At 45.0% G+C, this 12,928-nt stretch overlaps 1 protein-coding gene across 2 annotated transcripts; it reads right to left on the bottom strand.

Moving 5' to 3' along the window:
• Window positions 1-2,544: 2,544 nt before the first annotated feature.
• On the bottom strand, window positions 2,545-12,492 carry LOC309571644 (fibrinogen-like protein 1). 2 transcript variants are annotated; one of them, XM_082279332.1, is made up of 9 exons: window positions 12,396-12,492; window positions 12,039-12,096; window positions 10,702-10,786; window positions 9,774-9,984; window positions 8,544-8,703; window positions 7,282-7,379; window positions 7,114-7,202; window positions 5,545-5,735; window positions 2,545-4,599 (listed from the first exon to the last, which is right to left on the bottom strand). In XM_082279332.1, exons 3-9 carry the CDS (start codon window positions 10,774-10,776, stop codon window positions 4,410-4,412), a joined length of 1,014 nt encoding a protein of 337 aa, XP_082135458.1. In that variant the 5' UTR covers window positions 10,777-10,786; window positions 12,039-12,096; window positions 12,396-12,492; the 3' UTR covers window positions 2,545-4,409. The 2 variants fall into 2 exon arrangements, with proteins under 2 accessions (XP_082135458.1, XP_082135459.1); XM_082279333.1 differs by lacking the exon at window positions 12,396-12,492 and adding an exon at window positions 12,229-12,356.
• Window positions 12,493-12,928: the final 436 nt, after the last annotated feature.

The raw sequence follows: 12,928 nt of genomic DNA, 5'->3' as shown, positions 1-12,928 counted from the left end.
TCTTCAGAGGAGCAGCACACGAACGGCTGGTTCTGTCTTGGCGTGGTCAAGACGCAGCTCAGGCCAGGTCCGGGGTCCAATGGCTGTTCGGGCGCCAGTTATTACAGCTGGTGGTGGGGTCCGTGGCTGCGACCCAGGAAGAGATGACCGGTCCGGGGAGATGGTCCCGAAAGGAATCGCCTGCCCGAGGTCCGGTGTCTTCCCTCAGCTGCTGGCAGGAGGAGCCCTTGCAGAATCTGTCAGCTCTTTAGTGATATCAGCTCGTGACTCCAGCTCAGCTCTGCAGGGCAGCCTCCAGGCCAAAGCCAGAACAGAGAGAGAGACGAGAGACTCGTGTGGCTGGTTCCGCACAGAGGTAGCTTTATTGTGGGTCCCCTCCGGTGAAGGGAAGAGCCAGGGACAAGAACTCCCTCTGAGTCCCACAGGGGCAGAGGGCTTAGCTTCTATAGGGATACAGGGGATGGGTGAAGGCCAATGGGTTACAGAGGATCTGCATAGGGTCTCCTAAAGGATTGTGGGTCTGTCTTTTCTCGCCGTGACCAAAGTGGTTGCCTTCCCAGGGAGTCCTGCTGGGCGATTATGAAATCTCTTATCTCAGCAGAGATCCCTCCAGGGCAGGGGCTGGGCATACCCCACAAGAAGGGGCCAACCAACCCCCACCTTGCTACAACCTCCTTTCAGGGGGCTGTAGAGAACAGAAAATCATCTTACTGCAGTGAACTACAAAAGCCATGATGGCTTTTTTGTTGTATTTTGAAACCACACATCACAAATTTGCCATTAGATTCTGCTGTAAGTATTCAGAGTTGGGTTGGAGCCCTGGTTAACAGCAGAAGCAGAGCTCAGGCCTTTGTGAATGACTAAGACTTTTCTTGCCATTTGTTAGGATAACCGTCTTGCAAAGACCAGGGGAATGCTAGTGGGCAAAACCAAGAAAAGAGATGCTGCCTATGGAGGTTGGTGTGAGAGGGGAAAGGTTTAGGCAGTGGACTATTAGTCTTAAATCAACTCTCCCATAAGGAGCCCAACCCTACATGCCCTTTAACCTGCCTTGTGGGTGTGAAGGCAGAATTAGCATGTGCTCCATTCTCAGGAAGCAGGCTGCTATCTTTCTCAAAACTGGCTTTCTGAGCAGAGAGAGAGATTTCCCAATCCCACTCTTCTTTTTTTTCCCCCTAAAAACGAACAGCAAATTTAAAGGAAGAGCAGCATTGCTGTGCATTAGCTGCCAGTTTCTGATGTAGCTTGACAGGCACACAGTGTTACCTGCTGTGACAGCATAGGAGGAACAAGCCTCAGCATTTGGCCACCAGAGTCAAATCCGGCTGTTTGAATGGCCTTTTTGGTGAGTAACTTTTTGCAGCTGCTGCTGGAGCGAAGGATCCGACTCACAGGGTGATGTGAGCTCCCCCTCTTTCCCGGGAGCCGCGCCAAGATGCCGATGTTCAGCCCTTGGCCCAGTGTGGCGTTGGTACCAGCAATACGTTCCCATAACCTGTCAGCTGAAAAGCTGTTTAAAGTGTTTAAGAACGTGTTCATGCTTGAAGAGTTATCCAAAGGCAATCAAATGTAATGAGTCTTTAAATTGACTTAAATGAGCTGGAAATCAGACATCTGAAGCAATTGCTGCTCAGGTTACTTACGCTGCCTGTACTAAGGTAAGTCCTGAGGTGTGAAGTGCCTTTGCCCTGAAGCAGCAATCCATCAGCACTGGAGCTGCAGGGCTACAGGATTTGTTTAAGCTTTGTTCAGCCTCTCAGCATGGGAGACCCTGGAGGAAGGGGAGATCAAATGTGCAGTGCAGCAACATGCAGCAAGCATTCCCCTAACCTTCAGCAGGAGTGATTTGAGCTTGGCGGTAGCTCTCAGATCCAGTAAATACTCAGCTAGTGGCATTCTACCCTGTTTATTAAGATAAAGGTGGTTCTGAAATGCTTCCTGGGGGTTGCTGTGGGAGTTGCAGTCTTTTGCAGAAAGCTCTGTGACCCTTGCATCCCAGAGGGTGTTTCCTTTGCCACAGGAGAGCAGAGAAGGGGTGACATTGCTCTAAATCAGATGCTGCTTCCTGCAAAGTTGTCCCTGTGTTGGGCTGTCTTATGCATTAGATGTACTTAGGTACATCTTACATCAAAGACAGCAGGCAGACCCCTTCCCTCCCGGCTTGTCATACCTTGGCCCCCCCTTCTCTCTCAGAGACAGGAAAAAGCACCATAACACTGACGCTGGCTGAAGGCAGTCCAACTACAATGCCTTCCCCTCCATACTGACCCACAGGGAAACAGGCTCCACAGTCTGGGCTTCACATTGCTCATTGCTCACTCACTGGGGAGCTGGACTGGGTGCTGGTTGTCTGACTCAGTCCTACTGACTTCATCTCCAGCTTGATTCTCCATTATCAGATGGGTTACCAGCTGCTTGATGAACTGCCGGATCACAAGTGCTGTCCCCTAAGTGCTGTAGTTTCCACAGTCTGTAATTTTTACCCTACTTCCTTAGCTCTCTACTGAAGAGTGGGATTGAGCATCACCTACCAGAAGGCATGAACTTATTTATCACTCACATTTCTCTGTCTTCCACCTAGACAAAGATCATCCTTTCTGCCCCCAGCGCTACATCAGTGGCCACCCAGTTATAATGTGTGCAAAGTCATTTCTTATGTCCCAACATGCAGTTACAACCTTGCACTAAGATTTTACCATATCAAAATACAGAACTAGTGATCAGAAGGGGAATAGTAAGTGCTGCCTGGTTGCAGCCCTTTCTTCACAAGGGCAACCTCATTTCAGACATGTAGGTGCAAATTTCATTCCACATGGATACTCTTGGGAAGTGGACAGGAGTGCAGTCTGACAAAGGGCACCGGTTTCAGGAGCACAGCTCCCTGGAGTGCTGCCCATTACACTGGGATGTTCATGCTTGCAATCACTGGGATGTGTCGGAAGCAGTGAGATCAAGGGTTTATCTCTTGACAAAGCAGAGGGACCAAACCAAGTTTTACACTGAACCTTTACGCATGCCTCTGCATTGTTTCCAGGATAGCTTGAGCCATGAAAATTAAACTTACCTTGCAGACCCTCTCAACTACCCAGTACAACAGATGAAAAAGCACCAGAGCCAGCACTGAAAGAATACATTTCTCATATTATGAGCTTTCCAAGATTTTGATCTGGATTTCTTTAGACATTCCTATTGTTGAAAACTGGATAAAAAGTACTAAGTCCTACTCAGATGGTTTTATTTCACTCTTTATCGGTATGTATACAAATTACAGTATGTATGGATATAAAAGCAAGTAAATGGAAAAGAAATAAGAGTTTAAAAAATGATTAATAATCAGAAAAAAAGGAAACAGGTTTATTCTACAGCATGGTAGTTAAACTATTTGCATCAAGCTGATAATGCTGTTCATTTTTAACTGTTGTTATTAACAGTTGTGGAAAATAAATTTTCAGTATTCCATTTCTTTCAGTCATTTGTGTTGCTTTTTCATTTCACCCCAGTGAGTCAATGAAAGCAGTGTGCCTTGTGGTTCGACCACTTTCTGATTCCCCTTCACTAACGCAAAGTCATCTGGTAAAATACAGGAGAATGTACAAATGAATTGTCACTGCATTTTAGGAACTCCTAAGAATATCTGCACTCAATTTTAGTAGAATCTGCCTAATCTTAATCTGGGTTTTAAATCTGGCCGGCAGGGTTGTCTTTGTCTGCTTTAATGTCTTGTGGTGTACTCCAGCAGTGGATCTGCAGCGGGAAGCTGTTGGAATGGAACCCACACTGTCCATATTGTGGGTGTTTACTTTGAAGCAGCCTTAGTCTGGATGCACATTAGCAGTTGGAGCATGTCATCCACAAGTTTGGAGTATGTCCATCCACAGGTTTGGTTTCACACATTCCAGGAGCACTCTGCAACTGAAGTGTGGCAATTGGGAACCATAGGGAAAGTTGCTTAAAAACATTCTCCTGATGCACAACAAAGCACTAGCAAAGGCACACCAGATGAAGTCCAATTCCCCACCCCCTTGTTCTTTCTATCCTGATGTTCTTGTAACTGAAACACTGATGGTTAAAATCAAAATGAGAAAGGTTTAGACCTTGAAAAGTATGATTGATTAAAGGACATGCTTGATCCTTCAAAGTCCAGAGAACTTTCAATAAACAGTCTCCAACAAAGTCTTGAAAACTGCTGAAAAAGAAATCTCTGGTTATCCTGTGACTGAGATCCATGTCTGCTATTAAATTGTTGTCTGGCTGTGCTCAAACAACTCGTGCTGTTAGCTTCAGGTAGCAGAAGCAGGCGCGACTCCAGCTATCAAGTGCAGGTTTGGTGATTGGCAGCAGCAGAGAACTGGCTATCAATGGCACATTCTTTTCAGCCTGTGCCTTTTCTCTTTCCAAAGCAGCAGGTTTCAGCTGCCCTGACTGTTCTCACCATCTCCACTCTCGCTGTCAACGAAGAATGGAGCCCTGATTTTCATGGCTGAATATTTCAGTGAGTACCACATCCCGTGCCATGTAGACCAAACCAAGCCATCATCATGGGCTCCATTGTACCTCCCTCTTTTGTAGTATCTCCCATTGAGGTTTACAGCGTGGCACCTTGGAACAATGTAGGAAAGAGGAAAAGGGAATTATGTTTAGCATGGGAAGATACTGCATCATTGCAGTGAAGTACTGTTCTCACACAACACATATTTAGAGGTACGAGGGCAGGGTGGATTAAATGGTTAATGCATTTAGTGGAACACAGAGGAATATGTGGGTCATCCTAAAGCAGACACCTACACTGGTCAGATAATTCAGCCTGTTGACTCCTTCAGGTGTATTAACTACAGACATTATAACTACATGGTCTGAACAAAGGGGTGTAGTGGCATTTGGTAAGCTCTAGCTCATGTGTAGGCAGCTCCATATTGACACCTAAAATTGCAGACATCTTTTCATTGAGGTAAATCCTACTATTGGTGTACATTTTCGTAGCTCCACTGATTTCAATTGGTATGTGATGAGAATTTGGTCAAAGAGGCTCATCCTGCACTAAAGCAGAGAAAATCTGAGAGTAGTATATCCCTATTTCCAGGGCTGTTAAACATGAGTCCCTATCCATTGATGTGTGGCATATGCCCAATCAGCAAATATACCATCGTAATTGCTTTGGGGTAGCTCTGCCCTTAGACATGCTCCACACTAGGGAAATGTCCTTTGTACACACTTCACCTTACCATGGCTACAGTTGTTTCTGTTGCTGGAGAATAATGGAAAGCACTTTCAGGAATTTTAACTGGGCTCTTTTCCTTCCAAGTTATTGTCCCCTATGGATTTGTTCTGACCCATTTTCTTAAAATTCAACATACCTGCTTTGCTATAATCAAAGAAGCAAATTGTTTTCCTTTGAGGATCTGTAGGTGTGAACATCTTAGGTTTGGCTGTGCAAGGTGGCAAGTGCACACAGCAACCTCCAGCTGCTGTAAGGCAGGCAGGTCCTCTCAACTGTACAGCCACCCACACCCTATGCATCTGAGAGGAATCAGGTGTTTTCCATACCTGTTAAACCACCAGCCACCCTTGTTCTCTGACGCACAGTTCCCTGCCAGGAATCGATCGTGATCCTTATCGGATGTGGTGAACTGCATCCCTCTGTGAGAGGCTGACCACTGATCTTCAAAATTGCTCCCACCAGACAGAGCGTCGCCAGCATTACCAGAATAGGTGCCAAACCATAACCTGTAATTGTCCTGCAAGGATATGTGAAACATGTCTTTGATATCCATTCTTTCTGCCTTTCCTCCCATTTTTGAGGTCAAATTAGCTCTGGACATTTTATCCACTGTCAAAGGCATGACTGTTGAAGTCAAGGGTGACTTTTGTCTCCATGCTTTAATGATCCTAGTGTAGATCAATGCAGGACTTAAACTTCCAGAAGGGATTGGTAATTACTGCTGCTGCTACAAAGAGCTTCAGGTTTATTGTCATTCAACAACCATTTTATACACTTTACAGCAAGATGGAAAGCTCTTTCTAGCTGATCAAGAACAACTTAGCAGAAAACTGTGCCAAGTAGTTGCCTCCATAAACTGATCAGTTGTTCAGTTAGAATAAATGCTTAGGCATTTTGCTCTTCCAAGGACTAGAAGCCATCTGATTTCTATGGTCTGGTCCTGGTACGAATACTTAGAATACTAATAGTTCCATTGTGCACAGCTAACAGGTCTAAGAGATATTTGATATTAAGTGGATGATCACTTTCGTGTTGTGGGCTTTCTCCTGTCATCAGTGTCCTCCTTTCTTTATGAAAAATGGCAGTAAGGTATTAAAATGAAGCTGTTCAAACTTTTCTTAAGAAATTTCTAATTACAAACTGAGCATAATGTGCACATTTCTGGAGTGGTGATGGAGTTGGAATTAGGACTGGTCCATGCAGCATTCTTGGTTATTCAGGCTACTTACACATGGCGTTCAGGAAGGCAAGTCTGCAAAGAACAGCACCTGTGTGGAGCTGGACACTGTCTACAGCTAGACAGCAAACATGAAAATACAGGATGTGTCTGTCTCTGGGTTTTCTGTGTTTGTAGTGTGACAGGTACTTCTCTTCAAGATAGGAACTTACAACTGCTCTTTCAAAGCTTTGATTAGAGTTCACTGTTTTATTTTAAAATGAAGTCGAGAGGATTTGTTCTTTTATGTGACATTCTGAAACACTCTCTTAGGAAGCAGGAGAACAGGGTTCCATTTAGTTGCAGAGGTTCAAACCCTAAGGGTCTGCTCACTCACAGAAGACTCTTTTAATCATGAGGCCAAAGGCAAATACATGTGGGAATCCCTGTGCCCTGTGGCAGAGAACTGCCCTTTGTTCAGCAGCAGAGTTAGCAAGAGGGCATGCACACATGATCCTGTCACCCACTGAGCTGGGCACTCAGTTGTAAGGAAAACTTCCCAGGTTTATGTCCCTGCTCCCAGGGCTGTTTGTCAGTCAGACAAACTAGGAAGCCCAGGGAACCAGAGCAGGTAAGTTTTGCAGAGCTGTAGATACAACCCTGATACTGGTCTGATGCTGCATATGCATCCATCCTCACAGAAAAAAGCAAGCAAATTACTGCTCTCTCAATTTTTTACCTGCTCATTTGCAAGCTGGAAATTTTCATAGATTGCATAACGTCTTTCCCCATGCCAGTCCATCAGGTCAATCTTTAATGAGTTCTCTCCTAAACATAAAGTTGTGTCTTGTTAGATGACTATCTAATGCAAATTAGAAAGAAATCTATGGAGAAAAATTACTCAGACCTCTAGCAAGCAGGTCATGGATGTGGTCGTTGCCCAGCCAGTATTCATCATTCTTGCCCTGGAATTTCCCAAATCCCAGTTTGTAATCATCCCATTTCCTGCAGAGAGATATAAATATCAATTTCATCATGAGAGAGGATTAGACAGTTTGTGACACTTGGATATGGTAACAAGTAAAACTTCACCTCTATATACTGTTTTCTAAACGTATCCGACTCATCACAAGCTGAGCTGAGATTTGTCACTCTGTCTTAGAAATAAATACAACTCAGAGCTGACTTTTTCCCCTGCTAAACCTGTGCACACACATATATTGGGATCAAACCTTCAAACTGCCAGATGCAGTGCTCACAGACTGAGGTTGCCAGTTAAACAGAAAGGGAAAGCAGCAGCTGTCACATTGGTCTTCAGCAAAACACCTGATATTGTTCTTCTGCAAATCATAATTCACATGATCTATGTATTACCTTTGATATTCACTTATACTTCCTGTGTGTCATCATTTCCAGTTTTAGTAACCCTGTGTTTATTCCCTCTCTCATGTTGTTATTATGGATATTCATTCTGCCTGACCTACATACTAGTCAATGCTCCTCTTCAGGATGTTTTTCTTTCACCTGAACTACCATGGCTAGATAGCTACCACTCTCTGGGCAAGCTGGTTTATAGCCAGTTGAGGTAGCTTTGCAATGCACTGCATAGACTTTAAGAGGCATTAGATATGCCCTGAAATTGTGTGTGCTGTGATAGTGAATTAACCTTCATGGGGATATTTCGTCTTAACTGTGTTACCAGAGCATCTCTCCTCCTGTAAATTTCAGTGTCAAAGTCACCTCTCTGGGATTGTGCATAGGGAAAGGACACTCTGGTTTGGCATCTTTTTGAGTTATCTGAATACGATAATAAATGTTGCAACATACTGAACATAATTCCTGATCTGAGAACAGATCTGTTCAACGGGTCTCAGTCTGTGCACTGGTAGCAGATACCTGCTGATTCGGAGCCTTTGATAGTCTTCAATAATGATAAAATATGCATTCAAACGCAGAGAACCCATGGAAAAGAAGTTATAGATCCATTTTAAAAATGGTCTCCTGCTGCCAGTTGGTACCCCCAGATTGTCCTAATCCTAAATTATCATCACTAATATATAGTCCTGCATATCCTGCGTCTCAAGGGTGGGGTTTTGCCCAGCAGCAGGACAGGGATGGGAGCTGGCGGCCTGACTGCAAGCCCTGTTGATGCAACCACAGCGCACCCACCTGTTGAAGTTCTCCTTGCCGTTACTCCGCCGCTGAATGACAGTCCAGCCCCCACCATCAGACATGTCACAGAATGCCAGGAACGGCTCTCGGTCTGCTCTGGGCCTGATCCGGTAGTAGCCACTTGTGGTGCTCTTCCGATTATACACTGCAGAGCAATCTGGGCAGAACAGCATTGGTTTGTCAAACGGGGTGGGCAGAAAGCCAAGGGCTATATGCCACCAAGAGAAGATGTGACTGAGAGGCTGTATGGGACAAGGACACTTGGCCAGCCTGTGCATAGCTCTGCAAGGCCTGTAAAGTCAAAGCAAATGGTGCAGCAAGGTAGTAGCTACACTGGTTTGCAAACTGCTGGCCTGACAAAGAGCTTTAAAACTTGAGAGCCTTTACAGCCGTGCCCTCTGAGGGAATAATTCCCAAATCCTTGGTGAGATGCAGGACAGCTGCAGCTTAGCCTGGGGCTATATCATGAAAGCCCAAGACTGAAATTATCTCTGTCAGCAAGATCTTTTGCAGGGAAGCTTATTTCCATGTGGAAGGTAAGGTAACCTCAGCTGTAGTTCTGATAGGATCAGGGAACAGTATTTCTAAAATAATAGGCTAAGCTCCTGTCTCCAGCTCTACTAGGGCTGTATCAGGAGAGAGCCCCTCAGGATCTCAGTGCTTCACACTTTCAATGTAATGCCCAAAGGATCTTGGTCACAGGCAACAATGTCATTTATGAACATGTTCTCAAGTAGCACCAAGGAAGAAAGTAGGCATGTCTGTTACTGTGCCACAGAAGTAATGGGGGAACTGTGAAACAGGGAGGCTTGGCTCATCCAAACAGGTCTCAGTGCCTACAGCTGAGCCAGGCACTCTGTGCTCCCCTAAGTCACTCAGGGAATATGGCGTCTTCAATAGCAGGACCCATCTCTTCCTAAAGGAAATCTGGTGGAAAACATGAGAGGTGACTGTTCCTCTCTGCGGTAGAGTCCTAGGCAAGAAGCCCAGCTGAAGGTGTCCATTTGGTACCTGGGCAGTAGCTGGCTACAGCTGGGACAAGTGACTCTAGCCCCAAGGGATATCATACGGTGTCAGGGCCACCACTCAGCTCTTCTCCTCCCATGTATCTGTATTTTAAAACACAATCCACTTTAAGAAATTTAAAACTTTTAGCAGAAATAAAATATGACACGTGGAACACTGCAGGGAGAAATAAACATTGTGGCACACTACTGCAAACTGTACCTTGGTCATACACTATCAAATTTCCACTGGTTGTGGGTAAAAGCGTCTCATGCTGCACGCTCCTGTTGCCTGAGAACAGTCCACTTTTTGTTCTGTGGTAAGTGTTCTCCAGGATGTCCTTCAGCTGCAGTTCATATAAGTAAAGTAAGTCTTGAAGTTGTTTTAACCTTTGTCTTAATTTATTGTTGTCTAGGAGGCAGATATCTTCATCCTATGGAGAAAATAAAACCCCCACACTTCAGTCGGTGGTAAGGAGAGACACAGAGAGAAGAGTATCTGTCTCCTCTTGACCCTAGCATGACCCTCCATGCCTATGTGGATCAACATGATTTGATGGTGATCTCTTCCTAAGATATGCAAATCTTGCAAAGCATGAGCTATTGAGTTGAATCCAGTGGAAAAGGGGTTTCTGCAACAACCTTGGCATTGATCAGAGCATTCCAGAATATGATCAGATACACAAAAATTTACTTTGGACAAAAATAATTTCTCTTGACCCCCACTTGATGAGCTCAAGGGGAAGGCTTGCAAACTATGAAAGTGCTCAGATTGATAAGAGAGGGAAAACTTGGCTCTTGCACTGCAGACAGGCCAAACCAGCAAGGTTCCAGAATCATCTTTGTGTAAAAATGAAAAATATCTGATATTTTGGCTATAAAAATACACTTTTTAAGAAGAGACTTTTGTTGTAATTTTTGTTGTTATTTTTAATTCTTAGTAATGTCAGTTCAGTCCCCCAGACGGCTGCACAGCCCTTAGCTATGAAAATCCTGTATTATTAGGACAACATTCCTTTAGCTGCAGGCAGACGCCTTTTTGCTCTGCTCTTGCAGGTCTCCATCCCTCTTGTGGGGGAGTATCCATCTCTGCATGACTGGGAATGGTGAACCTTTGAGAGAGTGTACAGACATAGCTAAAAGATACGCACTGAAAACCTGGGTGCAGGTGAGCCAAAGCTGACCAGGAGAAGGAGCAGCAGCAACCAGTGCATCACCACTCTCATTTCTTATCACCTGAAAAGAGGCATTGACAGGCTGTAATGGAGGCTTTTTTAGTTCCTCTCACAACTTATTACCCCCTCACAGTTATGTTTAATTCCCCAGGAAATGCTGCAGGATTTGTTTAGAAGGTTGCTTGAAACTACAGGCAGGACAAAATCAGGGAAAGACGTATATTAAGGAGAAGCTAAAGCACCAGTGCAGCATGCTGACAGGGATAAAGGCTTAGGTCTGCTCCTGACTCCCTGCAGAAATAAATACTCTGTGTGACTTTCCATTAGCCTCTACCACCTCCCAAGTGTCCACATATAGGAAGTTGCTTAGCAATCATGCCTCCTTGAGGACTTGTCATCAAAATCACACAGTGTTTATTCAGTTCAAACTTCCCAAAGTGGAATTAAGAGGAATTTGCCTCCTGGTTAACTGACTGTAGACATTGCCCCTCCTCAGTCCTTGGAGTGGTTTGTGAGGATGGGATTACCTTGGAGGGCAAGTCACGTGTGACTGAGTGGATATGGAATAGTTTTTCCTTGGATTTCAGTGGAAAAGAGGTCTGCTGCCAATCTGCTCCAACACACAGATGTGGCTTTGATTGGAGAGTCTTAGCTAAAAAATATGCTAAGTGAGTGCCACTGGGAACATGTAGCTGAACGTGAGTGAACAGTACAAATTGTTCACAGTGTGCTTGCATGGTGCTTTAAAAAAAAAAATTCAGAAAGAAAAGGCTAAACCCAACTCCCCCGCTTCACATCTGGAAGCACTGCAGAAACTTGGCTCCCCAGCTCTGTGCTCTGAGTGATGTACTTTGTTTCAGCTATGGCTCTAGCAGCTTCCCCACAGCGGCTGATGCTAGAGCTGCTCCCAAACCACCAAAGCTGCTGCAAGAGAGGAACTCTCTGCCAAGATGGGCAAGCAGGGACCAAAGCAGGCCGAGGGAAGAAGTTCTCCACGGAAGTTGCCCATAAAAGATGACGTGGAGGTAGGTGCTCCAGTCTGTGGCATTTTTCATCTCACAGAGAGAAGAGCAGGGGAACCCTGTGAGCCCAGGACCACTGGTGCTGTTCACACCACCCCACAGTCGCGTTGGTGGCTGCAGCACTGGTGCTGAGGTTAGAGTCAGACCCCACACAGTGCCTGTGGGTGATGGCAAAAAGCTACCAGGAAGGGTGGGATTGAGTGACAGCTCCTGGAAACCAGGCAGGGCAGAGCAGAGGGAAAGAAAGCAACTCCATCTACACCTTTATGAAGACACATGAAATGCACGTACCTGTAACTTGCCTTTCTTCAGACTTCCTCCTGGAAAGATTATCTCCCTTAAAAGTCAACTGCAAAAGAAAGTGATCATAAACCTGGCTGCATTTCAAGAGGTTGATGAAGTTTTCCTCTCCAGATGACCCACATCAAACGCACAGAGGAAGAATGTTTCACAGCACTAGGCAGTTTCACAGTAAAGGTACCTGCAATTCCTTGTGTGAAAGAGTTACCCAGACCCCAAGTTTTCTCTTGTTACCCAAGTACTCATCTTGCTGCTTCCCAGTGAGAATAAACAACAGCAGGTTTCTATCAACAGTGCTCTCTAAAGGAGAGGGGAGAGGGGCTCTGCTGCTTGCGTACTATTACCTACCTTGACTAGGAAGCTCAACCAAGGCTGACTTCTTGGAGTGTTTATGTGAATCACTCAGACTAATGCTCCCTGTGGGAGTTTTGGCTCATGTTTTAACACAGCCTCATTTCAGTAAGTCCTGCAAGGTGGATATAACACAGCTTTTCCAATCAGCATTCCTTTTGCTGTTTAATCTGTTTTATAAGAGCACAGCTGTAATGCCAAAGAAGCTGCAAATCTGAAGCAAGAAGCGAATGCAGCGGTATTAAGCAAGATTTGCTATTAGACTGAAATCTCAGGAGGCTTGGAGTTGTGTAACTCTCCTGTGAGCGGGATGATTAGATTTCCTAGTTAACAAAAACAAGGACATTTGTGGAAAAGAGAAGAAAAACACAAAACCAAACAGATGGGTGCTTCCCTTTGCATTATGGCCAAGGAATTACAGATTATTTTAAAGAAAACAGCAGGAATGTTCAATTTTACAGAGCTTTGTTCAGAGGAGAGACCACGGGCACAAAAGACAAGGCACATAAACCCATGGTAAATGTCTGTGC

The sequence above is a fragment of the Coloeus monedula genome (assembly GCF_965178545.1).
Source record: "Coloeus monedula genome assembly, chromosome: 3".
Taxonomy (NCBI): domain Eukaryota; kingdom Metazoa; phylum Chordata; class Aves; order Passeriformes; family Corvidae; genus Coloeus; species Coloeus monedula.
Note: the sequence above shows the minus strand (reverse complement) of the source record. Positions and strands in the feature narration are given on the sequence as shown.